General features: G+C 48.1%; 1 protein-coding gene across 4 annotated transcripts in view; it reads left to right on the forward strand.

The window, feature by feature from the left end:
- Nucleotides 1-1,592: 1,592 nt before the first annotated feature.
- The window catches only part of LOC118933299 (anthrax toxin receptor-like), a 41,509-nt gene continuing 15,111 nt past the window's right edge, over nt 1,593-27,990 (forward strand). For 3 of the 4 annotated variants that reach the window (XM_057493783.1, XM_057493781.1, XM_057493782.1), the window contains exons 1-9: nt 17,096-17,803; nt 22,872-22,943; nt 24,119-24,190; nt 25,404-25,485; nt 25,598-25,631; nt 26,641-26,720; nt 26,803-26,871; nt 27,241-27,321; nt 27,409-27,469. In XM_057493783.1, the coding sequence (XP_057349766.1) occupies nt 17,604-17,803; nt 22,872-22,943; nt 24,119-24,190; nt 25,404-25,485; nt 25,598-25,631; nt 26,641-26,720; nt 26,803-26,871; nt 27,241-27,321; nt 27,409-27,469 (751 nt within the window). In that variant the 5' untranslated portion in view covers nt 17,096-17,603. Of the gene's footprint in view, nt 1,668-17,095; nt 17,804-22,869; nt 22,944-24,118; nt 24,191-25,403; nt 25,486-25,597; nt 25,632-26,640; nt 26,721-26,802; nt 26,872-27,240; nt 27,322-27,408; nt 27,470-27,990 lie in introns of those variants that run through there. The other variant, XM_057493784.1, reaches the window with a different exon arrangement.

Consider the following 27,990-nt stretch of genomic DNA (forward strand, 5'->3'; position numbering starts at 1 on the left):
GAGTCGTTTCAGCCGCTGTGAATGTGGTCTCTCCAACTCACCTCTCCTAGGACTCTCTCCTCCTCACAGCTCCATCAAACATCATTCCCAGCCTGTCGTTCCATATCCCTGTGTTCAAAAACTTCATCTAGTTCTTCCAACCTTGAGAATTTTATTCCTCATGATCCTGACTCTGCCATTATAACCCACCATAGGTATTCACTGATCCATTGGTTGTTTAGGAGCATGTTGTTAAGCCTCCATGTGTTTGTGGGCTTTTTCGTTTTCTTTGCATAATTTATTTGTTTCATACCTTTGTGCTTTGAGAAGGTGGTTGGTACAATTTCGATTTTCTTGAATTTACTGAGGCTCTTTTTGTTGCCTACTATATGATGTATTCTTGAAAATGTTCCATGTGCACTTGAGAAGAATGTGTATCCTGCAGTTTGGGGTGTAGAGTTCTGTAGATGTGTGTTAGGTCCATCTGTTCTAGGGTGTTGTTCAGTGCCTCTGTGTCCTTACTTATTTTCTGTCTGGTTGATCTGTCGTTTGAGTGGTGTGTTGAAGTCTCCTAAAATGAATGCATTGCATTCTATTTCCCCCTTTAATTTTGTTAGTATTTGTTTCATATATGTAGGTGCTCCTGTGTTGGGTGCATAGATATTTATAATGGTTATATCCTCTTGTTGGACTGACCCCTTTATCATTATGTCATGCCCTTCTTTGTCTCTTGTTACTTGCTTTGTTTTGAAGTCTATTTTGTCTGATACAGGTACTGCAACACCTAATTTTTTCTCCCTATTGTTTGCATGAAATATCTTTTTCCATCCCTTCACTTTTGGTCTGTGTATGTCTTTGGGTTTGAAGTAAGTCTCTTGTAGGCAGCATATAGATGGGTCTTGCTTTTTTATCCACTCTGTAACTGTGTGTCTTTTGGTTGGTGCATTCAGTCCATTTACATTTAGGGTGATTATCGATAGATACGGACTTACCGCCATTGCAGGCTTTGGATTTGTGGTTACCAAAGTTTCAAGGGCAGCAGTACCTGCAGGGCCTGCTGCACGTCCCTAAGGGGCGAGGCGGTGCGGGAAGCCGCCCCCGGCTCGCACGTCTGTGAGAAGTTCCAAGCCAGCAGGTAGGCGAGTTAGAAAACCGGCGAGGGGTGGGGGCGAGGCCTACGAGCCCCCTCCCTTCTGCCAATCAGCGGCCGCGGCGGGCGCTGTGGGGCCGCCCTTTCTCCTCTGCGCCAGGTGGGTGGGGAGGACGTCGGAAGCGGCGTCTCCTCAGCTCCAGCCGGACTCCTAGGGAGTCGCGGCGCGGCTCGGGCGCTCTGGCTGCGGGGCCGCTGAAGGCGGTCTGACGGACATTTCCATGCTGACAGCTTGGCTGCCGCCGCCATGCCCCTCGAGGCCCGCCGTCCGTTAACGGGGTGCTCCGCGAGCGCGTGAGGGCCCCAGGGCGGGGGCAGGCGGCGGCGGCCCCTCAGTGTGGCCCGCGGGGGTCCCTGCCCGGCCCCGAGCGATGGCGGCGCGGCGGCTGCACCATGGAGCCCACGCGGCTCCCGAGAGCCCCGGTCAGGACGCGGGGCTGCGCGGCGGGCGGCCGACTCCAAAGTTGAGCACAGGCCGGCGGCGCCGGTTGTGGACACTCCGGATGCTCCAGCTGCACCTGCTCCAGGCGCTGGTTCAAGATAGGACGGGGCGCGGGCGCGGGGTCCCCCTGAGGAGCGGGCCAGTGGTGCGCGGGGCCCCCTGAGGTGCGGTCCGGTGGGTTTACTGGGACGTGGCCGCCAGGCGGGGGGTTCTGTGAGTCTGCGGCTGCTTTGTTCCTTCAGTTTTTCTTTGTTGTTATACTTCACAAATGAGGGAAAACATTTGGCACTTGTCTGTCTCTGCCTGGCTTATTTCACTGAGCATAATACCCTCTTAGCTGCATCCATGTTGTTGCAAATGATAGGATTTGTTTCTTTCATATGGCTGAATGGTATTACATTCTGTATATGTACCACCTCTTCTTTATCCATTCATCTACTGATGGTCACTTAGGTTGCTTCCATATCTCGGCTCTTGTAAATAGTGCTGCAGTAAACATAGGGGTGCACATGTCTTTTTGAATCTGAGAAGTTGTTTTCTTTGGGCAAATTCCTAGGAGTGGAATTCCCGGGTCAAATGGTATTTCTGTCTTTAATTTTTTGAGGAACCTCCATGCTGCTTTCCACAATGGTTGAACTAATATACATTCCCACCAGCAGTGTAGGACGGTTCCCCTTTCTCCACAATCTCGCCAACATTTGTTGTTTGTCTTTTGGATGGTGGCCATCCTTACTGGTGTGAGGTGATATCTCATTGTGGTTTTAATTTTCATTTCTCTGATAACTAGCGATGTGGAGCATCTTTTCATGTGTCTGTTGGCCATCTGAATTTCTTCTTTGGAGAACTGTCTGTTCAGCTCCTCTGCCTATTTTTTAATTGGATTATTTGCTTTTTGTTTGTTGAGGTGCGTGAGCTCCTTACATATTTTGGATGTCAAGCCTTTATCGGATCTGTCATTTATGAATATATTCTCCCATACTGTAGGGTACCTTTTTGTTCTATTGATGGTGTACTTTGCTGTACAGAAGCTTTTCATCTTGATATAGTCCCACTTGTTCATTTTTTGCTTTTGTTTTCCTTGCCTGGGGAGATATGTTCATGAAGAATTCGCTAATGTTTATGTCCAAGAGATTTTTGCCTATGTTTTTTTCTAAGAGTTTTATGGTTTCATGACTTACATTCAGGTCTTTGATCCATTTCGAGTGTACTTTTGTGTATGGGGTTAGACAATGATCCAGTTTCATTCTCTTACATGTAGCTGTCCAGTTTTGCCAGCCCCATCTGTTGAAGAGACTGTCATTTCCCCATTGTATGTCCATGGCTCCTTTATCGAATATTAGTTGACCATATATGTTTGGGTTAATGTCTGGAGTCTCTAATCTGTTCCACTGGTCTGTGGCTCTGTTCTTGTGCCAGTACCAAATTGTCTTGATTACTATGGCTTTGTAGTAGAGCTTGAAGTTGGGGAGTGAGATCCCCCACAATTTATTCTTCTTTCTCAGGATTGCTTTGGCTATTTGGGGTCTTTGATGTTTCCTTATGAATTTTTGAACTATTTGTTCCAGTTCATTGAAGAATGTTGCTGGTAATTTGATAAGGATTGTATCAAATCTGTATGTTGCTTTGGGCAGGATGGCCATTTTGACTATATTAATTCTTCCTAGCCAAGAGTTTCCATTTGTTAGTGTCCTCTTTAATTTCTCTAAAGAGTGTCTTATAGTTTTCAGGGTATAGGTCTTTCACTTCTTTGGTTAGGTTTATTCCTAGGTATTTTATTCTTTTTGATGCAATTTGAATGGAATTGTTTTCCTGATTTCTCTTTCTGTTGGTTCATTGTTAGTGTATAGGAAAGCCACAGATTTCTGTGTATTAATTTTGTATCCTGCAACTTTGCTGTATTCTGATATCAGTTCTAGTAGTTTTGGAGTGGAGTCTTTAGGGTTTTTTATGTACAATATCATGTCATCTGCAAATAGTGACAGTTTAACTTCTTCTTTACGAATCTGGATTCCTTGTATTTCTTTGTTTTGTCTGATTGCCGTGGCTAGGACCTCCAGTACTATGTTAAATAGCAGTGGGGATAGTGGGCATCCCTGTCTTGTTCCGATCTCAGAGGAAAAGCTTTCAGCTTCTGACTGTTCAGTATGATGTTGGCTGTGGGTTTATCATATATGGCCTTTATTATGTAGAGGTACTTGCCCTCTATACCCATTTTGCTGAGAGTTTTTATCATGAAGGGATGTTGAATTTTGTCAAATACTTTTTCAGCATCTATGGAGATGATCATGTGGTTTTTGTCTTTCTTTTTGTTTATGTGGTGGATGATGTTGATGGATTTTCAAATGTTGTACCATCCTTGCATCCCTGGGATGAATCCCTCTTGGTCATGGTGTATGATCCTTTTGATATATTTTTGAATTTGGTTTGCTAATATTTTATTGAGTATTTTTGCATCTACATTCATCAGGGATATTGGTCTGTAATTTTCTTTTTTGGTGGGGTCTTTGTCTGGTTTTGGTATTAGGGTGATGTTGGCTTCATAGAATGAGTTTGGGAGTATTCCCTCCTCTTCTATTTTTTGGAAAACTTTAAGGACAATGAGTATTATATCTTCTCTGTATGTCTGATAAAATTCTGAGGTAAATCCATCTGGCCCGGGTTTTTTTTTCTTGGGTAGTTTTTTGATTACTGCTTCAATTTCTTTGCTGGTAATTGGTTTGTTTAGATTTTGTGTTTCTTCCTTGGTCAGTCTTGGAAGGTTGTATTTTTCTAGGAAGTTGTCCATTTCTTCTATGTTTTCCAGCTTCTTAGCATATAGGTTTTCATAGTAGTCTCTAATAATTCTTTGTATTTCTGTTGGGTCTGTTGTGATGTTTCCTTTCTCGTTTCTGATTCTGTTGATGTGTGTTGATTCTCTTTTTCTCTTAATATGTCTGGCTAGAGGCTTATCTATTTTGTTTATTTTCTCAGAGAACCAGCTCTTGGTTTCATTGATTTTTTTCTATTGTTTTATTCTTCTCAATTTTGTTTATTTCTTCTCTGATCTTTATTATGTCCCTCCTTCTGCTGACTTTAGGCCTCATTTGTTCTTCTTTTTCCAATTTTGATAATTGTGACGTTAGACTTTTAATTTGAGTTTGTTCTTCCTTCTTTAAATATGCCTGGATTGCTATGTACTTTCCTCTTAAGACTGCTTTCGCTGCGTCCCACAGAACTTGGGGCTTTGTGTTGTTGTTGTTGTCATTTATTTCCATATATTGCTGGACCTCCGTTTTAATTTGGTCATTGATCCATTGACTATTTAGAAGCATGTTGTTAAGCCTCCATGTGCTTGTGAGCCTTTTTGTTTTCTTTGTACAATTTATTTCTAGTTTTATACCTTTGTGGTCTGAAAAGTTGGTTGGTGGAATTTCAATCTTTTTGAATTTACTGAGGCTCTTTTTGTGGCCTAGTATGTGGTCTATTCTGGAGAATGTTCCATGTGTACTTGAGAAGAATGTGTATCCTGTTGCTTTTGGGTGTAAAGTTCTATAGATATCTATTAGGTCCATCTGTTCTAGTGTGTTGTTCAGTGCCTCTGTGTCCTTACTTATTTTCTGTCTGGTGGATCTGTCCTTTGGAGTTAATGGTGTGTTGAAGTCTCCTAAAATGAATGCATTGCATTCTATTTCCTCCTTTAGTTCTGTTAGTATTTGTTTCACATATGCTCGTGCTCCTGTGTTTGGTGCATATATATTTATATGGTTATATCCTCTTGTTGGACTGAGCCCTTTATCAATATGTAATGTCCTTCTTTATCTCTTGTTACTTTCTTTGTTTTGAAGTCTATTTTGTCTGATACTAGTACTGCAACACCTGCTTTTTTCTCCCTATTGTTTGCATGAAATATCTTTTTCCATACCTTGACTTTTAGTCTGTGCATGTCTTTGGGTTTGAGGTGAGTCTCTTGTAAGCAGCATATAGATGGGTCTTGTTTTTTTTTATCCATTCAGTGACTCTATGTCTTTTGATTGGTGCATTCAGTCTATTTACATTTAGGGTGATTATCGATAGGTATGTACTTATTGCCACTTCAGGCTTTAGATTCGTGGTTACCAAGGGTTCCAGGTTGCTTTCCTTACTATCTAAGAGTCTAACTTAACTCACTTAGTATGCTGTTACAAACACAATCTAAAGGTTCTTTTCTATTTCTCCTCCTTTTTCTTCCTCCTTCATTCTTTATATATTAGGTATCAAATTCTGTACTTTTTGTCTATCCCTTGATTGACTTCGGGGATAATCAATTTAATTCTGCATTTGCCTCGCTATCAGCTGCTCCACCCTCCCTACCTTGGTGTTACTACCTCTGGTTACAGCTATCCAACTCTAGGAACACTTGCATCTATAGCAGTCCCTCCAAAATAGACTGTAGAGATGGTTTGTGGGAGGTAAACTCTCTCAGCTTTTGCTTATCTGGAAATTGTTTAATCCCTCCCTCAAATTTAAATGATAATTTTGCTGGATAAAGTAATCTTGGTTCCAGGCCCTTCTGCTTCATGGCATTAAATGCATCATGCCAACTCCCTTCTGGCCTGTAAGATTTCTGCTGAGAAGTCTATTGTTAGTCTGATGGGCTTTCCTTTGTATGTGATCTTATTTCTGCCTCTGGCTGCTTTTAACAGTATGTCCTTATCCTTGATCTTTCCCATTTTAATTACTGTGTGTCTTGGTGTTGTCTTCCTTGGGTCCCTTGTGTTGTGAGATCTGTGGATCTCCATGGCCTAAGAGACTATCTCCTTCCCCAGATTGGGGAAGTTTTCAGCAACTACCTCCTCAAAGACACTTTCTATCCCTTTCTCTCTCTCTTCTTCTTCCGGTATCCCTATGATGTGAATATTTTCTGCTTGAATTGGTCACACAGTTCTCTCAATATTCTTTCATTTTAGAGATCCTTTTTTCTCTCTGTGCCTCAGCTTCTTTGTATTCCTCTTCTCTAGTTTCTATTTCATTTATTGTCTCCTCTACCGTATCCAACCTGCTTTTAATACCCTCCTTCGTGCTCTTCAATGATTGGATCTCCGATCTGAATTCATTCCTGAGTTCTTGGATGTCTTTCTGTACCTCCATTAGAATGTTGATGATTTTTATTTTGAACTCCCTTTCAGGAAGAGTAATGAGGTCCATATCATTTAAATCTTTCTTGGGAGTTGTATTAATAATTTTACTCTGGACAAGGTTCCTTTGGCGTTTCATGTTTGTATATGGTGCCCTCTAGTGTCCAGAAGCTCTATTCTGGAGCTGCTCAGCCCCTGAAGCAATGCTGGGGTCACAGGGGAGCGGTACTGGTGCCTAGGGGGAGGAAAGAGCTGTTCCCCGCCTCCCGGCTCCTGTGCCTATCTCCACTGCCTGAGCCAGTGGGCCAGTCACACAGGTATGTTTTTGTCCCAGAGCAGCTGGATATGGATCCCTGCTTTCCACAAGCAGCCAGAATCCCAGTCTCCCCAGGAACTCTGCCTGTATTAACCTTCCAACCTGGTAGTCATGCAAGTCTCATGAAAGCACCATGAAATGTAGGTTTGTGCTCCCAGTGCAGATCTCCCGAGCTAGGTATTCAGCAGTCCCAAGCCTTCCACTCCCTCCCTGCTCCGTTTCTCTTCCTCCCCCCAGTGAGCTGTGGTGGGGGAGGGACTCCGGGCCCGTGTAGCCACAGCTCTGGTACGTTCAGTGAGGTCTGCTCTTTTCTCCAGGTGTGTGCAGTCTGACTCGTCCTCTTTCCTTTTGCTCTCTTAGGATTAGTTGCGCCAATTAAATTTTCTAATTGTATCCAGTTTTAGGAGGAAGCCTCTGTCTCTCCTCTCACGTGGCCGTCTTTAGTCAGATCCTGATTCTTACTTGGTATTAGCTTTTGTTTAAATGTTTGGTAGCATTTACCAGTGAAGCAGTCAGATCCAAAACTTTTCATTGTTGGGAGATTTTTATTGAGATATAGTTGACATATAACATTGTATTAGTTTTAGATGTACAACATAGTGATGATATATATATATATATATATATGTATAAGTGTGTAGATATATATACATGCACTTTTTTTACTGTATACATAATATAATTTACTATATAGTATCTCTCTTTCTCTCTATATATAAATCATTACTTTAATAAGTTAATTAACATCTATCACCACACAGTTACAATTTTTTTTGATGATGAGAATTTTTAAGATTTACTTTCTTTGTGACTTTCAAATATATAATACAATATTGTTAACTATAGTCACTATGCTGTACATTATCCCCCAGGACTTATTCATAAATAGCTGGAAATTTATACCTATTGCCCACCTTCACCCATTTCACCGCCCCCTCCATCCTTGTCTCTGGCAACCACCAACCTGTTCTCTGTATCTATGAGTTCTACTTTTTGTTTTTTGTTTTGATTCCACATACAAGTATGCTGGTTCAAAAGCTCTTTGGGATCTTCTTCTCAGGTATAATCTGAAAATGGTTCCATACTTGGAGGGCAGGGAAAGACCTACAAGGCGCAGGCCATTCCAAAATGATAGGTAGCAAAGTTAATAAGGAAAGGAATTTACAGATGAGACTTGTCTTGGGCAGCCACAAAATGAGTAGATCTCCATACCCACCCACTAAATCTTAAAGTTTACATAGAATCTGTAACTGGGTTCGGTCATGTATACAGTCCAGATGGTATCAAACCCACATCACTATCTCAAGGTTATAGCCTCAGGCAGCCTCTAGGGGCAGAGAAGGCAGGCAGAACCCACATTTTAAGGACAGGGCAGGGGTGAGGAGCCTCCAGTTGCCTGGGTCACAGGTCAATTGTTGGTCATGTCTTCTTGATGATTTCCTTCTACCCTTCATCCCTTGTGATTGGCTCTTATAATCTCATATGCTCCCTCCCCTCCCCTGCCCCTTGCATTGTGCCCTGAGTGGTCAACAAGGGGTTTCACCAGCACAGAGGGGGCTCCTTTGACAGTTGTCTGGCTGTATTGAAGACATATGCTGCAGCAACAGCACGGGTGTGTGCAAGAAGAAAACCCAGATTAGGACAATTACTCCCAAAATCAACTACAATTTTTTCCACCAGGAGCCCCATAATCCAAACTACTGATCCATTAAATCCCATAGGCTGAGTGTTGGATCACTTAGGGCATTCAACTGTGTCCTCAGTAAATGTCCTTAATAAAGATGATATAGTAGACTCATCAGGTATAAATACATAACATTCTGCTTGGATAATGGCACAGGTGTCTCCTTGGGAAGCAATAATAATATAGAAATCCATCCCATTTTGGAGGACAGCTTATCTCTTAGAGACACATCAGTGTTCAATAAGGACAGGCTTTCTTGGCTATCACTTAAGGCTTGTTGAATAAATTTCATAAGAGCTTTTATATATGCTATAAAATCCTCCAGGCCAATATGTGGAGCAAAGAGGCCAAATGATCATACTAGGAAAAGATAGATTGTGCTCATCTAGCTTAAAAGAGAGGGACTTTGGCAACTGTGGTTACCCTGGAGTTGATTCTCCCCTATGCCCAGGGAAAACCCAGGGTACAGCAGCCCAACCACCTAGGTGGAGGCCATGGACAAAGATCTGTGCCAAATAACCATGGGTCCCATTTGGGGCTACCTAGTATATACCTGGGCAGTGCAATCAGTCAGCCCCAAACCAGTTGCCATCCCTTAATGTGGCAGAATGACTGCAAAGGTTCAGCGATATCCATCCCAGATTCTTGGTACAGTTGTGCTGGTTTTGTTTAGAGTGATTTTTAAATTTTTCAACACCCAACATAAGGGTGACCCGGGGCTCAAATGTCCATAATCTGGGGTAAGCCACATAAACTCATTACACATCTGGGTATAGCCACCAATAGTCCTGATGGTGGTATTTTAGGGCCCTTGTGTTCAGTGAGTTGATGGGCTGTGTCTGCAGTTTAAGTGACAGGAAGAGTATCCATGCCCAGTGTTACTGATAGTGTGTGTACCCGAGGCCATGTTTCTGGATCAGTATTGGTGACATCACATGATTTAGGAGTATTAGCTTGTTCCTTCTTATTTATTTATTTATTTATATTTTTTGGTATCAATATACACTTACATGAAGAACATTGTGGTTACTAGATTCCCCCCATTATCAAGTCCCCACCACATACCCCATTACCGTCACTGTCCATCAGCGTAGTAAGATGCTATAGAGTCACTGCTTGTCTCTCTGTGCTATCCTGCCTCCCCCAAGCCCCACCACCCCACTTTATGTGTGCTGATCATAATGCCCTTTATTCCCCCTTCTCCCTCCCTTCCCACCCATCCTCCCCAGTCCCTTTCCCTTTGGTAACTGTTAGTCCATTCTTGGGTTCTGTGAGTCTGCTGCTGTTTTGTTCCTTCAGGTTTTTCTTTGTTCTTATACTCCAAAGATGAGTGAAATAATTTGATACTTGTCTTTCTCTGCCTGGCTTATTTCACTGAGCATAAAACCCTCTAACTCCATCCATGTTGTTGCAAATGGTAGGATTGTTACCTGCCACTTGAGGAGTATCAGACCCTTAGGTACCATCCCAGGTTGCTGTGGGACTTGGTGTAAGTCCCTTTTATTTATTTTATTTTATTTTATATTTTTATTAAGGTATTATTGATATACATTGTTATGAAGGTTTCACATGAAAAACAGTGTGGTTACTACATTCACCCATATTATCAAGCCCCCCCATACTCCATTGCAGTTACTGTCTGTCAGTGTAGTAAGATGCCACAGAGTCACTATTTGCCTTCTCTGTGCTACACTCTCTAACCCGTGATCCCCCCAACACCGTGTATGCCAATCATAATACCCCTCAATCCCCTTCTCCCTCCCTCCCCATCCACCCGCCCCCACCCCTCCCCTTTGGTAACCACTAGTCCTTTCTTGGCGCTGTGAGTCTGCTGCTGTTTTGTTTCTTCAGTTTTGCTTCATTGTTATACTCCACAAACGAGAGAAATCATTTGGTACTTCTCCTTCTCTGCCTAGCTTACTTTACTGGGCATAATATCCTCCAGCTCCATCCATGTTGTTGCAAATGGTAGGATTTGTTTCTTTCTCATGGATGAATAGTATTCCATTGTGTATATGTACCACTTCTTCTTTATCCATTTATTTACTGATGGATACTTAGGTTGCTTCCACATCTTGGCTATGGTAAATAGTGCTGTGATAAACATAGGGGTGCATATCTCTTTTTGAATCTTAGAACTTGTTTTCTTTGAGTAAATTCCTAGGAGTGGGATTCCTGGGTCAAAAGGTATTTCTCTTTTTAGTTTTTTGAGGAACCTCCACCTACTGCTTTCCACAAAGGTTGAACTAGCTTACATTCCCACCATCAGTGTAGGAGGGTTCCCCTTTCTCCACATCCTCGTCAGGATTTCTTGTTCTTAGTCTTTTGTATGGTGGCCATCCTAACTGGTGTGAGGTGATATCTCATTGTGGTTTTAATTTACATTTCCCTGAAAATTAGCGATGTGGAGCATCTTTTCATGTGCCTGTTGGCCAAATTAATTTCTTCTTTGGAGAAGTGTCTGTTTGGATCCTCTGCCCATTTTTTAATTGGGTTATTTGCTTTTTGGTTGATGACGTGTGTGAGTTTTTCATATATTTTGGATGTTAACCCCTTGTTGGATATGTCATTTACAAATATATTCTCCCATACTGTAGGATGCCTTTTTGTTCTGCTGATGGTGTCCTTTGCTGTACAGAATCTTTTTAGCTTGATGTAGTCCCATTTGTTCATTTTTTCTTTTGTTTCCCTTGGTGTTAAGTCCCTTTTAGAGCATCCAGTGCACTCCTGCTGGGCTCTGATGACTTCTTCAAAGGTTAAAGTCCAGGCCCTGCTGAAGGGCTACAGCCCACATTGTCTTTTGCCCCGGATGCAACAAACATTTTTGTAACCATTGAGTCACATCAGAGTCAGGCTTTCCTTCTAACCAACATACCTGGGCCAATTCATCTGCTTCATCAACTCATGGGGATGCCAGCAGCAAATGACGTCTGTTCTTCTTCGGAATTTAATCAGAATTCGATAAGTTGGTGAGTCCATTCAAGCTACTTCCAGGGAACCCAGCCATAACTGTCTTTGGTCACATGGACATCCATCTCACAGGGTCTTGACAGGTCTGTCACACTCAAGGCCTAGAAGGCTTTGACTGCCCATTTTGCAATGGTGAAAGAAAATGCACATGTCTCATCCTAGGCCCACCTGATGCCCTTTCATACCACGTGGTATAAGGGCTTCATCATTTGTGCCAAGTGCAGGATAAACAGTCTCCAGTAGCCTAAAAGACCCAAAAACTCTTGCAATAGTGTGACAGTTGTGGGGGTAGGAAAATCCTGAACTTTATCTATAATCACTGCTTCCTGGATAACTTAAGTCTTACCCAACCAGACAACCCCTAAGAATTTGACTGACAAACCAGGTCCCTAAAACTTGGTGCTGTTCACAGCCCATCCTTTCTCCTGTATGTGTTGCAGCATTCTAGGTGCTGCACAATGTTTGTTGCATGCAATACTTCTGGTAAGAAAATAAACAATAATCATGATATCATCAATATAATGGTACAGCTGCACCACTGGCAGGTTCTCCCATGCTGCAAATCCTGGGCTGCAAGTCCATGACAGACAGTGGGACTGTGGAGGTGCTCTCGTGGAAGGACAGTGACAGCCCACTGCCATCCTTCCCATGTGAAGGAAAACTGTTCCTGACTGTCCTGTGCTGTGTTTATGGAGAAGAAAGCATTAGCAAGATCCACAACATAATATGTCCCTAGTTCATGACTTCGGGTATTCATGAGGACTATACTAGAGGGGACAGCAGCCTGCAGAGGGGGTATGACTTACTCAGTTCTCTGTAACCCACGGTCATATGCCAGGAGCCATCTGGATTTTTTACCAGCCACACCAGGGGATTGAAAGGGCTATGAGTAGGTTTTATAATGCCCACTTTTCCAGTTCCTGGAGGAGTTCTCCAATTTCTTTATGCCCTCCAGGGAATTTGTATTGCTTGGCATTAGTCACCTGCTGATGCACAAGAAAAGCTACAGGCAGGTGCTTAGCATGTCCACTCAGAACTGCCTTTACCACATATATACTCAGTCTGAACCCACCTGCAGTGCAGTGGTCTGCAACCATAGGCCCTTGAGGATATCAATCCCCAAAATATATTTACGGATTGGAGAGATATGCACACCATATTCCTTCAGGTATAGATGCCCTATTCCCAACGGGATTCAGGCTTGTTTCACTCAGATAGCCTTACCTCCACATCTAACTATAACAGCAGGGGTCCCTGAAAACTGCTCAGGGTTGCCATAAATCAGTGAACATTCAGCTCCTGTGTCTACCAGAGCTGGGATATGTTGAACATTCACTGGGTACCAATGAATTGATATTTGAACATGTGGCCTCTGGTTCCCCAAGGCGGGTGCCTTGACCCTCCACTCAGTAAAACTGTATAGCCCAATCACCTTCCTGTGTGGGTTCAGGTGAGGATGGCTCACTGTCAAGCAGGAAGTCTTGCAGGCTCACAGGCCAAGACTTGTGGCTTTGTCTCCATTTCTTGATCCTCAGCTGCTGTAACCACTGCTCTGGCTTGAATTGTTGCCACAGCTCCAATAAAATTCTATTCAACTTCCCATCCAATTTTTCTGTCTGCTCCTGCCCCTATGAAATCAGTCCATATCTGGGTCCTTATGACCTTCACGGGGCCCTTTAAGCCCTTCCTCTCAGTAGGGGACTGCACTCCCTTCTGTGCCTTCATCACTTCAGCTTCCTCCAAATCTGCCACAATATGGGTAACCTCATTTATTGACTGCCCTAAGTGAGGGGCAAGAATGGCTACTAAGGGCCCAAAGAGGGTTGAGGGATTCATTTGCAGCACCATACCCTTATCCCCACCGTAAACAGCTCCCCGTTTGGGTCATAATTTACTGGGTTATAAATGGTATTTTTCATGCCCAAATTCTGTAACACCTGTTAGAGCTTGGCCATCTAGTGGGGAAGATGGTAAGTCACCGGATTGGGCTGTACCAGTGTGAAGTGTGGCCATCAGCCATTTGAGAAGGGAATGGGTCCCAGGGGTCTGGTGTACATTCTGCACTCGCTGTTGCAAGGCAGGATGAGTTGTCAGGGAAGCCAGCTTTCCCATCTCTGATTCAGACAGGAGGATACTATCCACCTCTATTTTCCAAAGGTGCAGGAGCCAGGCTGATATGGATTCTGAGGGTTTCTGCTGAGACTGGAGGCCCAAATGCACAACCTCTGCCTGTGTCTAGTGGAGCACAGAGTGCACTGTGCCCTGGAGAGCGGGCTGTACCTCTCCTGGAGGAACCTGCAGTTGCTATCTCTTTATTCACTTGATTACAGCTGGGCAGGCTTTCAATAGAGGAGGGTTGGTGCCTCCAGCACCACCTGTACCTCCTCATTCCCCTTCAGTGTAGCCTCCTCCACTTTCAGAGCTGACGGCAGCTATCTTGCTCCACAGAGCATGTCCTCTGCTACATCCTTTACCTTCTCCATAGTGTCTCTCAGGAATGCTATCTCAGTGTGGGGAAATGGAAGCTCCTATGGCCAAGATCCTCACCTGACCCTAAACTACTTGATGATCTAATTGGCCTACTGCTAGGCTAGTGCTTGCGCATCCATAGGCAATAAGCTAATATTGACTGAGTCACGATCTAAAGAGTTCTGCCCAGTGCCCTGGGTGGAGGCAGAGATGGAGGAGGATTATGGACCTGGAGACAGTTGGATGCAGATGTGATTCTAGTGCTTAGCCTATCTCCAGGAGAATAAAGCTGGGTGTAACCCTTTTTACGTCAAGAATGTTCCATTGTCATTTCTCGGTCTCACTGAATCCATAGTGAACTTGTGTGGGACTGAAACACTCAGTGAAGACAACTGGCTTAGCCAGCAGGATTTATTGTAGACCAAAGAATGGAAAAGGCTACCCTCATGGGAGGGTCACTTCAGCGGGATACCCCTATGAATGGGGAGACATTTAAGTGTCCCCCAGTGGGCATGTTGTCTGAGGTGGCTTGCCTCCTAGGAGACTGGACCCTATCCCAGGACTTGAGGCAAGTGGAGCCCACAGCATAATGAGCAGGTTCTTTAAAAAATAGAGTGGCCATTGGGCAGCGGAAACCATGGTTTGGCTGTTTCTCACAGTATTAAAAATGTCTACAGATGAGAAGAATATGCTCCTGCAAGAGACATGAGAAGTGGCAGCACAAGAATGTGAACTGCGAAAGTCTGCGGATTTACTGAAGATTAAAATGGCATTGATACGGGAGGAAGCAGCACAACAATGTAAGCTGTAAGGTGCTGTGGAAGAAGTAAAAGATTTAATCTTCCCAGGGAGCTGCCTTCCATCCCCTGTCCTTGGATCCCCGGCAGCCTGATGTATAACTTTTCTCCCAGAAAGAATGCCCTCCCTTCCAGAAAGGATCTGCCTCCCGTCCTGGGGCTGCAGGTCTCTCTGCACTCTCAGAGCTGATGGGCAGTGGGAGTGTAGCGGGGGAAGTACAGCTCCCTGCAAGCTGGCTGTGCTCACTCTTGGATTCACTTTCTTCTTGGGGTTTTTGCTGTTGGAGGAACAGGGTGAGGGCAGATAGAATGTACAAGGAGCAGCTGTCTGGGCAGAGCACAGTCCTTTACCTCAACATCTCTGCTGCTCAAAACCCTGAAACCTCATCCTGCCCCCACTTGCCTACAATTCCCAGAGTCAACCAGACCCCTGAGAGCTGTAGTTCCTGCAAGAGGACAAGTGGCCAAGAGCAGGGCCTGACGGGCAGCAGGGACACAAGGCAGGGTACGATGCATGGTGCAGAGGGGCGCTGTGCACCATTCCCAGAAGTGCCGGCTCCTGCCATGCTCTGGGCTCTCAGCCCTGCCCTGGGCTGCCACACTCCCTGCGTGTCACAGACACGGGAGTAGAGGCTGTTGCCAAACTTCCCCACGAGGCTCATGCCAGCTACGTCCCCTCTAGGGTTTCAGGCTCAGCAGTCACAGCCCCATGAGTTGAAAACCAGAGCCCAGGGTGTTCCAGAGGAGCTGCATGATAGCTATTCAGCTGGGTCTAGAGTAGAGGTGGCATCCTCTCTGGTCCCAGATTGGGCACTGAGATCAGATCCTGACCCTCTGACTGCCAGGTGTTGGGGGAAGCCACATACCCTATTGAAACTCCACATTCTCTTTCCACAAGAACGGGCCTGGCTTCTCTGGTTTCCATTCTGCCATAGGCCCCCAGAAAGAGTGGGGGGGCAATAGAGAATTGGCTCCAGGTGGCAGAAAGTCCCCAGGCCTCTAGGTGTGCATGTGCAGCTCAGACGTGACACAGGGCTGACTCACCAGGATGTCTTGGCTCCTCTCTCAATTACATAAGGGTTGCCTGGTCCCTGCCTGTGCCCATTAGGGGCACCTTGGTATTTCAGAGCAGAAACCCGTGGCTGGGTTTGCCCCTATGGAGGGAACTAGGCTGGGTGCCTTTTATGGATGGACTTCATGGGTCACGGGAAGTGGGGAGGGGCCCGTGAGTGCTCTAGGCTCAGCCCAGGCTCCTGAGAGTGGGCCCTCAGTGACCCCTGGGGAGGATCTGGTCAGGGGGTTGCCCAGATGTGGGTTCAGCTACAGCTGCCTCCTCCCAAGAGTTCGGGGGGATTCTGTTTTGGGGGCGGCCTGCCATAGTTGTGATCTGAGGAAAATACCTCAGGGCTTCCTCACACAGACATATTGATGATACTCTCGCAGTTAACAAGAAATTGAAGGTTATCGGAAAAGGCTTTCAAAATGTAGACAACATGGGGAAAGTTATTTGTCAATTCAGATTTGGTAGCAAGAAATCCCCAGGTAAGTAGGCCCTCCTTTCCTCCAGTGACAAGCGACCCACATCAGGCTGCCTCCCCACAGTGAGCCCAGCCTGGACACCTGCCGGTGACACCCAGGAATGAATCCGTCCCCAGCACCACCGCGCACCTGGGAGTAGCCTTTACTGCAGCCCACGCTGGGTTTGGGGCAGGGTGTGCCCTCAGAGCTGTGTCCCCCTCTGTGCGCCCCTGCCTGCACCCATTAGGAGTCACCTTGGCATTTCAGATCAGAAACCCATGGCTGGTTTTGCCCCTAAGGAGGGAAGTAGGCCGGGTGCCTGATGTTCACTGGTAGGAGAATCCAGATAGCAGATTCAAATCCCTCCAAATGTATCTACATATTTAACTTTATTTTGCTAAAATACTAAGAGAGGTTTAGGTGAGTGGAGAGTTTATGATATGATTTCAAAATTTACATGAAAGAGCAAGTGGGTTTCCATGGAGGAAAGTCAGCCCATGCTCACTCAGACATCTCTGAATTTCTAGTCCACAGAACCTGTGAGCATATGAAATTGTTCTGTTTTATGTCCCTAGGTCTGGGATGGTTCAGTACTCAGCAGCAGATAAGTGGAATGCCCCTCATTCACAAAGGACACTGGGCTGCTTTCACAGCCTTCTTCCAGATCCTTCTATCCCTTGGGTGACTTAAGTGTCCCCACAAATAAACTTTACAACACTCTTATCTCCACCTGCTCACACTCAGTGATGTCCGTATGTCGGCCCCCTCAGCTGCCCTCTTTCAGTTTACCAAAGGGCTGGGTTTCCTTGAAATTGTAAAGACCCTGGGAGGGTTTGGGATAAGGGACAAATAGAGGCCTCATCTGACCACCCCTTCAAACTCCTGCCTGAGGTTGCCCACAGGGAGAACAGTGAGCAGAGCTGCAGTTCACAAGGTCACCATGGCAACCTGTTGTCCATCATAATGGACATACCTCAGCAGGTGGGGTGAAGGTGCATAAGTAGTGGGGCCATCACCCCACAGCCAACCACTTGCTACTTGGACCCACAGGGCAGGTATCAGGTGGCTGCTTGCAGGTGCAAGATATATTGATTAAAGCGTGAGTAGAGCTGAGGTTGGGAGTGCCGAGGACCCTGAGCACGGGAGGAAGCAGAGGAGGTGTTGGCTTGAGGTGGCCTGAAGTTTATGGGCCCCAGGATGCTGGGTCCCATGTACGCCATCTTCCTGCTGCTGCTGCTGCCGTCTCCGCTCCTGACCACCAGGAGCACCCCCGACCCCTACCTCACCCAGGACCAAGGTCACCACCCCAGCTCCAGGCTCCAGGAGAGCCCAGCAGATGGGGAATCCTGCTGGAGCATTTACGACCTGTACTTCGTCTTGGACTCGTGAGTGGCCCACCTGCTCTAGTCAGTGCCATAGAACAGTGCTGTCCCTGGGGTCAGTATGGGGCCCCAGGCTCTGAGAGGGGGAAGCAGGGACTGTCTTGGTCACATTCAAGGAACAGACTCTCTGTGGCCTCCCTGTTCCTGGGGCAGAAAGAATGCCCCAGGCATTTGTTCCCTGGGACTTTTTCTCCTGAAAAGGATTAGAGGTCCCCATCTGGTTTCTAGATGACTCAGTCCCTCCAACCACATGGCCCAGATCTGTGACCTGCAGGCCCCTTAATCAGCTTTCGAGGAAATTACTGGGAGCAAACTTCTCAGCAGTTAGCTCCCTGTGGCTTTGGCTTTTGGTTTTTGTCCGTTGGCATGTTTTGTTTTATTTTGTTTTTCACACCGATGACTATTGTGTAAATGGGCCCCAGGGAGATGGCCAGGTGGCTTTTGGGCATCCCGTGTCACTACTTGGAAAGCCCTTTGCTTTCATGCTGCCAGTGCTTTGCTTCTTTCTCGGACACCTTGGAGACCCAAGTTGCAGTGTGTGCACTTCCAGGACACTTTGGTTTGTCCAGAGCCCGGGGGAGCTAGGCTGTGGGTTAGGCACCTGCAAGCCCTCAATGAAGGAAGAGGGTTGGGGGTCTCAGTCTTTGGGGGAGGTGACCTTGCTTCCATTTTCACCTCCTGTGTGGGCTGGGAATAAATGCTACTTATTCAGTGTTGACAGTGGTATGACTATCAATATATTTAAAGGACTCTCTGGTGTCCAAGGACTTTCTTGGCCTTTCTGTCATCTTCAAAAACATCCCTGGATGGAGAGCAGTGCAGGCCTGTGATATGCAATCTCCTGAAAGGGGGGCAGCTCCTGGAGGCTGGAGGAAGCAGCCCAGAGGCTTGAGGGGCTGCAGGACCCAGGCTCCCTGAGCTGCCTCATTCCATCCCTGGGGGGACTGCCTCTGACTCCCCCTGGTCTCCATGGAGACTGCTGATAGGGGGTGCAGGCCCAGCTGAACCCGCAGAGCTGGGAGCCTCCCCTGCCAAGGAGGAAAAGTCCCTCGTCACTGTCTTGGGGAAGGACTCTGAGTTGCCCTGGGCAGCTCTTGCCTCACTGATCCTCAGCACAGCCCAGGGGGTCAGTTGTTCCCACTTTGGGCTTGGGTTGGGGTCTGAATGGTCCTGGGGGACTGAGAGCCTCCTTGGGTCAGTCTTTCCAGAGAGGGCCAGTGAGTCCGCAGGGTCCTCTCAGCTGCCATCCTGTTGTAGTGCCCCTGCCCACACCCTGCTCTCTGCTGGTGGGCCTGCTCAGGCACATCTAGGCCCTGGGATGGATGGGGAAGGGCTCAGGGTGCAGGAGGGGCATGTGTAGTAATAATAATTGGGCATTATGTGCCAGGCAATGTGCCCTCCCATTTAGGCCTCCCAAACCTTAAGGCAATGGATCTTTCCTTATTTTGGGATGATGGAACTGAGGTTGAGGTGCAAGTGATTTACTCAATGTCAGCCGAGCTAATTTGCTTCCAAATGTTAGATGGTGGGAAGATACTCCCCTCTCCCCCCCAAAGGAAGTGTGACATGGGCCTGTGAGAAAGGCACTAGAGCAACAGCTTTTGAGCCAGGACCTCCCACTCCTCCCCCTTTCTTCCCACTGCCTCCTTTGGCTTCTTAAATGCTGGCAGGCAGCCCTCGCCCCTCCGACCACAGCTGGCTCTCCCGGCAGCTCAGGGTGAGGAGTCCAGGCCTTGCCCTGAGAGTGGAGAAGGAAGGAGAGGAAGGGGAGCTACTGAAGTCCCTTGTACCCCACTCAGGCTCCAGGACAGGCTGTGCCACAGCACTGTGCTCCCTACCCCCACCATGGCCGTCGCCTTGACACTTGCCGTTTTGGTTGGCCAGGACTAAATCCTGCCAGATTGTGAAAATGGGAGGAGGAGCTGAGGGTGCCCAAGAAAGCATTTACACACCCACTTCCCAGCCCTGGGCCACCAGTGGGGAATGTGCCTAGAGTGTTGCTGCAGCCACCAGGCAAGACCTGAAACCACGGCAACCTCAGCCCCAGGGCTGGGAGCTGCGCACCCCCAGACGGATCCGCTGGGTGACAAGTGCTTGGAGAGAGAGAACATCCTCCCTCCTGGGGCTGCTCCCTGCCCTTCCTGGGGAACAGGCAGGGGGAGGCAGCCCCAGCCCTACAGTCAGGCAGACTCCATTCACCAGTCAGGGAGCCTTGGGCCAGTTGCTTCATCTCTCTGTGCCTCAGTGTCCCCATCTGTATAGTCGGGGTCTTCATACCCATCTCACCATGTTGCTATGAAGGTGAAGGGGAACTTGTAGGTAGTTTGCTCAGCATGACTTCAGATATAGTCATGGAGTAAAAGTATAAAGTGAACTGCCAGTTAAGCCAAAATCACACTTTCTGGGATCTCCCTGCCCCACAGGGGTCGCTGACCCAGCCCAGATTTCCTGACTCAGCTTTCTTCCCATGTGCCCTCTGGGGTAGGGGATGTGTGATAATGTCTCTGCTGGGAGCCCTCCTGAGGTTCTCTGGGCGCCGTCACCATGTGATGAGTGGTCCTGTTCATTCATGCTAGGCTGGGGGAAGTCAAGTAGGATCCCAAGGTGGGTGTGCCCAGTGAGAGGATAATGGAGAGGCAGAATCCAGGGGAGCACCTACACGTGTGACAAAGGTGGAGGAAGAGGGGATGGCCTAGGGGGGAGAGCAGAGCTTCAAGATCCGTCCACTCCAGACATGGAGCCCGTGCAGGATGCTCGTTAACCAGCACCTTGGCACCAACCCCTGTGTGACAACATGGGCAGAAGTAGGATTAGGTGGAGCTTCCGTGCGGGTCTGACAGCCTCAGCTGGCCCTCAGGGTTGTCCCAAGTTGGACCAGATGTTAGGGCCACCCGTCACTGCATGGGGCTACCTCGGGAAAGGCAGGGTGAGAGGTTCTCAGGATGACAGCTGGAGGGGCGCCCTCAGCGAAGCATCCGAACTCCGCGTGTGTGCGTCCCGCCCAGCTTCCCCCTGAGTTCAGGTGAGCTGAAGAGCAGAGCTGTGCAGGCCTGGCTGTGGATCTGTGCGCCCCTTTGCATGGGCCGTTCCGTGTCTTCTGTTTTTTCCTTCTCAGGGCCCTTCACACCTGTTCCTCACGGAGCCAGTCATGGCTTGTGTGCTTTCTCAGGGACAGGGGCTTCTGAGACTTGTATAAACAATACTCCACATTCATCCCTCCCCAACTCCGGGCAACCTCCTATTTTCTGTATCTACAGATTTTCCTGTCCTGGACACTTCATGTAAATGGAATCATACGACAGTTGGCATTTTGTGTTTGCCTTATTGTGTGAGGTCCACCCATGTTGTAGTATGTATCAGATTTAAGCCTCTGTTCAGTGTTTTTTTGTGGAATCTGAGGCTTAGAGCTTCCAAGTCTGCCATTTTCACACTTCATGCCACTAGTTTGTCTGTAATTTCATTTTTAAATTCATCAAGGAAATGCTTGAACATAAATTTAAGATGGAACACTATTACAAATACACACACACACAAAAAAAATAAAACCGTGAGGCTCTTGCGCCATACCACCCCACTTCTGATCCTATTCTTCAGAGACAGCCATGTGCAAGTATTCCAGATTGTATTTTTTTGACATTGTGACCATGTATCTAATAATGTGTTCATACGCTAAAATATGTTTATACTTTATGGTGTTTCTTGCTGCTTGAGGTTACATATTCTCTGTTAACTTCTTACTGTGGAAGAAGAGAATTTAGCTTAGTTACATCTCAGCTCCCTGATATGATTCTGCTCTATGCATCCATTCTCCCAGAATAGTTATATCACTAGGACGTTTGGCCTCAAGGTTTAATAGTGGAGCTGTGTATTGATGCCCATCTCTCCATTCTCATTGACGAGTGGGGCACTAAGTCATGACCGGAGCCCTGAGTGCCAGAAGCCCCCGTGCCTGCCCTGTTCCCTACTGCTTCCTTGCTGGGGACTGTAGGTCTCCGTGGTTGCCTACGAGCTCTCACATTCTTGTGTTATGGAATCAAGGGTTTCCTTCCAAATTATATCAATTAACAACTATCCCAGAGTAGATAGTGGGTTGAAGACTCTTGTTTCCTATAAATGGTCTTTGGAGTATCCTTTTCATTCAATGGGAAAGCAGAGGAGAGAGATAATGGGGAGGAAAAGAGAAAGTGTTGCCATCATTAGTTAGGAATGGAGTTGTCTTGCACTTCAGTGTGGGTCTGAGAGAAAATCTCTAAGTAGGTGGACAAAGTCTGCTGCTTTGCTACCCAGCAGTTGTCTGACTCAGTGTCACCCTGACCTGCTAAGTGCGATGGGTAGAGTATAGGCTTTGCAGCCAGGGCTGGGTTCACATCCATGCTAGCTACTGAAATTGTGTCACATTCTATGACCTGTGGAATCCTGTTTTCTCATCTGAAAAGTGGGAATAATTGTACTATCATAGGGTTGTTCTGGAATCAGAAATCATGTACGTAAAGTGCCTGATAGATACATACTCACTGGATCATCTTGATTTTGGGGTCATCTGTCCTTAGTTTCCTCACTGTTTGCTGATGGTTTTAGATGTAGCCTTGTAGGCAGAAGGAATGGTGGGGAGGAAGAGCCGAGAGCCATGACCCACCCCCGTGTTCAAGGGCTGGAAGAGGAGCAGAGAGCTGGGAATGGTGATTCCCAAGGGGAAATGGGGGACCAGGAGAGCCAGCATATCAGAATTTCTGGAGGCTTTACCAACCAGTGCATCCTACCTCATTTCCTAACATTCCCATGTAGCAGGATCAACCGCCCGTGTTTGCCACCAAAAGCCCCTCATCCGAGAAGTCCCCCATCCCCTACCACACAGGTCTAATTGGTCAGTTGCTGCCACTCACACTGACTAAAGTCACCACGAGGGTAACCCACTGACCTCACTCCGGGAGCTGTGCTGGCTTTAGCTATTTCAGGAGCTGGGGGCTCTCGTGGAGGAGCTTGCTAAGGGCCTGCAGGAAGGCAGGGAAGGCAGCAGCTATGCTCAGATGATACATGCACCTCCATCTCTGACTCATGTCTTCTTTTTCAGATCACGCAGTGTAAATGACAACTGGGAGTTCACACAGAACTTTGTGCAGGATTTGGTGAACAGATTTAAAAAGTATGGCTTTTCAGCTCTGTGTTGCAGGGCGTTTTCCTCTCTAACTGAGTACATTGCTATTTAGATGCAGTGGACATGGGACTGCCTCAGGTCGCAAAGCTCAGGGCAGTGTTCTGAAGCAGGAGAGAAGGGCAGATCCCATTTGTTTCCTAAGATCTCTGCAGCCTTGCTTGGCTCCTTCCTGGGAGTCAGGCCTTGTTTTCAGGGGCACAGTCTTCCCTGGAGGACCTCACAGATTAGGAACTAGGCAAACTACTTAACACTGTAACTAAACATCTGGACGTGGAATTTTATCTAGATCTTGAAGGATGAGAAATACAGGGTAACAAGAGCCATGAAGGTCATTTGAGCAGTAAGGGGTGTATTTGGCTGAACATGATTAACATGGGAAGGCTGGGAGATGAAGCGAGAGGTCAACTTGTGGCCAAGGCAAAAGAGGCCAATAATGCCAGGAGGGAGGGCTTGCATTTCCTGCTGTGAGCCATAGGGAGCTCTGGATGATGCGTGATCAGAGACGCTGGTGGCACTCCAGAAAGACAGTACTCCAGCTGTACTCCAGGCCGAGAAGTCTCATAATGGTGGGCAAGAGCCAGGACCAGTGGGGAGCTCATATAGGGACCTGTGGGAACAATGTAACTAAAGGATAATGAGGGCCAGGCGATCAGAAGAGAGGGGCCAGAAGGTGAAAAGGGAGGGGAGAATATGAATGGCTGATGAGGGAGGATAATTTCTTTGAGATGAGGGGGAGGGAGGTGGGGAAGATAGTCCAGGGAGGAGGAGAAGTGAAAGTACCAAGAATTTGACAGGAGAGGAGAGGCCAGCTTGGGAGGGCCCTCGTGGAAGAGCACGAAGCTGCCTATCTCCTTGTGCATGCAGCAGCCCTGTGTGCATGTGTGTGTGTGAGAGAGAGAGAGCGGCAGAGAGAGCGAGCAGGCTTTTGGGATTCGGGTGTACAGGGTGCTATGCCGCACTCTGACGAGAGGGCTGCACGCCTTCCAGGCCTCATAATCCTTCACTAAAGTGATGAGAACTTCTGGAGTCCAGGAAATGGACTCCACACTAAAAGAGACAGAATGGAGAACAGGGAGCTTGGTGGGCACCCCGTCCCTGTTGCATATCAGCATCACTTCCAGCCTGTGTGTATAGTTGCTCACAAGCCCATGTTTCCTCCCAAGCCCCAAACAGCGTATGTCGTTCATCACCTACTCGACACACAGCCGCATCCACATGAAGCTGACCTCGAACAGGTAAGTGTTTGACTGATCCCCTAAAGCAGACCCAGCGATCAGGCCACAGGGAGGGCCAGGGAGCAGAGGGGGCCCCTGAGCCCGCACTGAGGAACCCACTGGTGTGCAGGCACGGCTGCCCTGGACCCTCCCCTCACTGCCCTCCCTGACCCTCAGCCCTGGCCCCCTGGGCCCCGCTGCCGCCTCTGCACTGACACTGGCTGCACCCCGTGCTAGTAGACAGACTCCTCCCCTCAGAGCCCATCCCTCCACCTGACCCTAGTCCTTCCCTCTGTGCTCTACCCTTTCCCTAGAACAGGCTGACGGTGAAGATTCCCTAATCAGGTGGAGCAGATGTGGGGGGCCTTTTAGGACATAGCCCGGTACCTGCTGTGTGTGTCACTTTCTGCTCTGGGCCCCTGGGGAAAGAGGGAGACAATCAGAACCAGGGAGGAAGGGATGGGTATCATCCAAGTGTGGGTGCTTCAGGAGGGGAGCACGTTCCCAGTGATTCTGGTCAGGTGAGCCCAGGAGTGGGTCCTGATCACCAGGCTGGGATAGGGTGCTGGAGGAAGGCCCCGTGGGCCTGCATCCCAGGAGGGTCTAGGTGGGAGGTGGGATGTTATGGAGCTTCTGAGTAGCAGGGAGGTTAAGATTCTCATGGAGGAAAATGACTGGAACCCCCCTGAGAGTGGGAGGAGCACCAGACAGAGCCTGAGGACCCTGCACTGGAGGGTCCCAGGGCCTGTGGACAGGAGGGGCCAGGGTGAGCACGGTGACCTTGCCAAGCTCTGCCTTAAGTGTGCAAGTACAGTGTGCCCTCAGCAGGGCCCCCGGGGGGGCGGTCGTGCTGCCAGTCACACTGTGATGGAGTCGCAGTTTGGATCCCCCCGTTCTGACCGTGGACAGTCAGGGTGGACCCCTGGGGGAGGCCCCCAGTTCTGCACGGCTTAGACAGAGCAGAGCACAGAGAAGGCCAGGCCTCCCCTATGGACCTAGAAAGCAGCGTCCCCTCACCACCCTGCTCACCAGATAGGGACTGGGAAGGTGGGAACCAGGCCAGCCAATGCCAAAGGCACAGGACAGAGGGCCGGGGCAGGCCTCCTTGACTTGGCCCTCTCCCGTCCCGGCAGGGCTGCGTGCAGTGCAGATGGACAAGGACAGCCTGGGGCTGGTTGTAATAGGCAACCCCTCATTCCATCTCCCACCTGCTCTGATTTTTTTTTTTTTCCAGAAAAAGAATAAACAATGCTCTTGTCGAATTGCTCAATGTACGACCTACCGGAGCCATAAATATGCAGCACGGATTGGAAAAGGTACAGAACCTAGATTTCTGAGATGTGGCTGTGCTTTATCAAGTTCTCAGAGGGTCATCATTGGGTCATCTCACTGTCCCCCTGACACACACTTTCCTTCATTTTGTTGCAGGCCAATGAGCAGATCAAAAGAACACGTGCTGCAGGTGCTGCAGGTAAGTGAGCTGCTTCCTGCCTTCTTGGCGATGGTGTCCGGGGAAAGAGCCAGGCCTGGGCTTCAGTGAGGTCGGTGCAGACCATCCCTGGCCGCATCCAAGCACTGACTCCTGGAGCCAGCTGCTTACCCTCTCTGAGTGGCAAGCCTCCTGCTCTGAGCAGTGGGGATGAAAACCACCCCGTGATGTTCCTCAGCACAGCAAGGGGTCGTGTGTGTGGCTTTGCAGTTCCTAGGAAATGCGAGGCGCTGGCCCTGGAGCTGGGCTGCCTGAAGAAGAAAGGGGGAAACCCAGCGGGTCCTAGGGCGGTGGGGCCTCCGTTTAAGAAGGGAGCCTGACCTTCCCCCTTGCTGAGCACACATTTGTCCCTGACTCCTTCTCCCTTCAGCTCCTTCCCTTGGGTTGATGCTCCTGCTCTGTGTCTCCTATAGTTTAAAAGTCTTGTGCTTGTCCCAGAAACATCTTCATCTTGGCTGTAGGGTCTAGGAAAGATGTGTGGTCCCAGGGAAGGACTTTGAGCTGGGGAGGGGGTCTACTGCTCAACTGCCTCTGACCTCAAGCCCTGAGCCTGGGTCTATAGGTGCCCGCACGAGAGCTGTGGGTGAGGCCCAGAGCTGGAACAGGCCTGCATGGACCTGTGGGAGTCTTGCACAGTAGGTGTGCCCACTCCTGCTTTTGCTCATCTGGAAGGCTGATGTTTGTCCTGTGAAATTGCTGGACTTACCTTTCAGGGCAAAGGTTGTACCATCTGGTAGAAGTGACAATTCTGTAGGAAGAACCCTAAGCTGGGCTCAATCTCCTCATCTGCAAAGTGGGTCCTGGGCTAGGGGCCTTTCTTGTTGCATGATAAGCTGCAAAGCCTTCCAGGCATGTGCGTGGCAGGTGCTTAGGTCTGGGTGGCCTCTCCCCAGGAGGGTGAGGTGTGGCGAGCAGTGCTCGGGTCCTGGAGGCCTGAGGCAGTTGCTCTCATTGACCCAGACATGCCCTGCCTCTCCCACAGGAGAGAAGCTTCCCAGCCTCATCATCGTGCTGACAGGTGAACAACTGCTGCCAGAATCATTTACAGAGACACAAGTTGAAGTGAGTCAAGCCCATTTTTACCAGCCTTTTGGTCCACATAGTTGGACCAAATTTATTATACCCAACACTTCCTCTTTCTCAGGCTGCAAAATCCAAGCAGTTGGGGGCAACTCTGTATTTCGTGGGTGTGCAAAATTATCAGCTATCCCAGGTAATTCTGAGCAGGTAACGAGGGGTGACTTGTGAGTCTAGCTGGGGAAACCTTCAAAGATGGCTCTCTCAGGGTCTCGCAGAGGATGGGCCTCTACCCACCAAAAAGTGCCTGGGGAGTGGAGTCAGGGCCCTCTCACTTAGACTGGGCCCAGGGAGTTGAAAGATGTGCAAGGTGGCCATTCAGAATGAATAACAAGTGTTGTGTAAGGCCTGCACAGCAGAGGTGAGGGTGGAAGAGCTTCCCCTTCCCTGAGGGCGGGCTGCTGGCGGGTGCCAGGGTCTAGCCCCCGGTGTCTGTCTCCTGGGATGGGGACCTCTGGGTCATCACCCCTGGCTGTGGGCTCAAGCTGTCTCCTCTCCCTTTCAGCTATTAGAAATTGCTGGTGAAGAGGATCATGTGTTTGGAGTAGACGGTGGTTACAGTGGACTGGAAGACATCGTTGACCCAGTGAGTGAGGGGGGATGAAGGGGGCTGCACGCCGTGTCCCCCTCCGTTCACTCCCATGACCCTGCCACTCCTCTGTCTCTATTTCAGCTCATAGCGAGGTCATGTGTGCAGATTACGTCTGTGGATTTCTCTGCTATCTGCACTAGAGGTAATAATTGGGGTCGTTGTTGTAAATGCAGGAGGGTGTATGTGTGTGTTTTGTGAATGTACCATGTGTGTGGTGGGAGTGGTGTATGTGGTTCCAGTATGTGTGGTGTGTTTGAGTGCACCATGTGTGTGTGGCACGTGTGGTGTGAATGTGTATAATGTGCTGTGTGTACGTGAATGTGGTGTCTGTGGGGGATTGTGGTTTGGAATGCGCATTGGGTCCATAGAACGTTTGTGTCAGGTACGTATGTTAATCTGTGTGAGGTATGGGTGCCTGGGGTATGCTGGGGGGTGGGCACATGATGGCATCTTTGTCCAGGTTTGTAATGGGCTCCCTATCACTTTAGAGCGCACTGAACAATGGCTGGGTGACTGTACTGCAAAATGACTGCCACATAAGTTTAGTGTAATTACTTTCTTTAATCTCACAGCCAAAAGGTTAAGTAGGAAATTTAAAAAACTTTAAAAAAACCTGAATGACACTACCAAATGGGACCCAACCACATATAACCAGGACAATAT

The sequence above is a fragment of the Manis pentadactyla genome, chromosome 16 (genome assembly GCF_030020395.1).
Source record: "Manis pentadactyla isolate mManPen7 chromosome 16, mManPen7.hap1, whole genome shotgun sequence".
NCBI lineage: Eukaryota > Metazoa > Chordata > Mammalia > Pholidota > Manidae > Manis > Manis pentadactyla.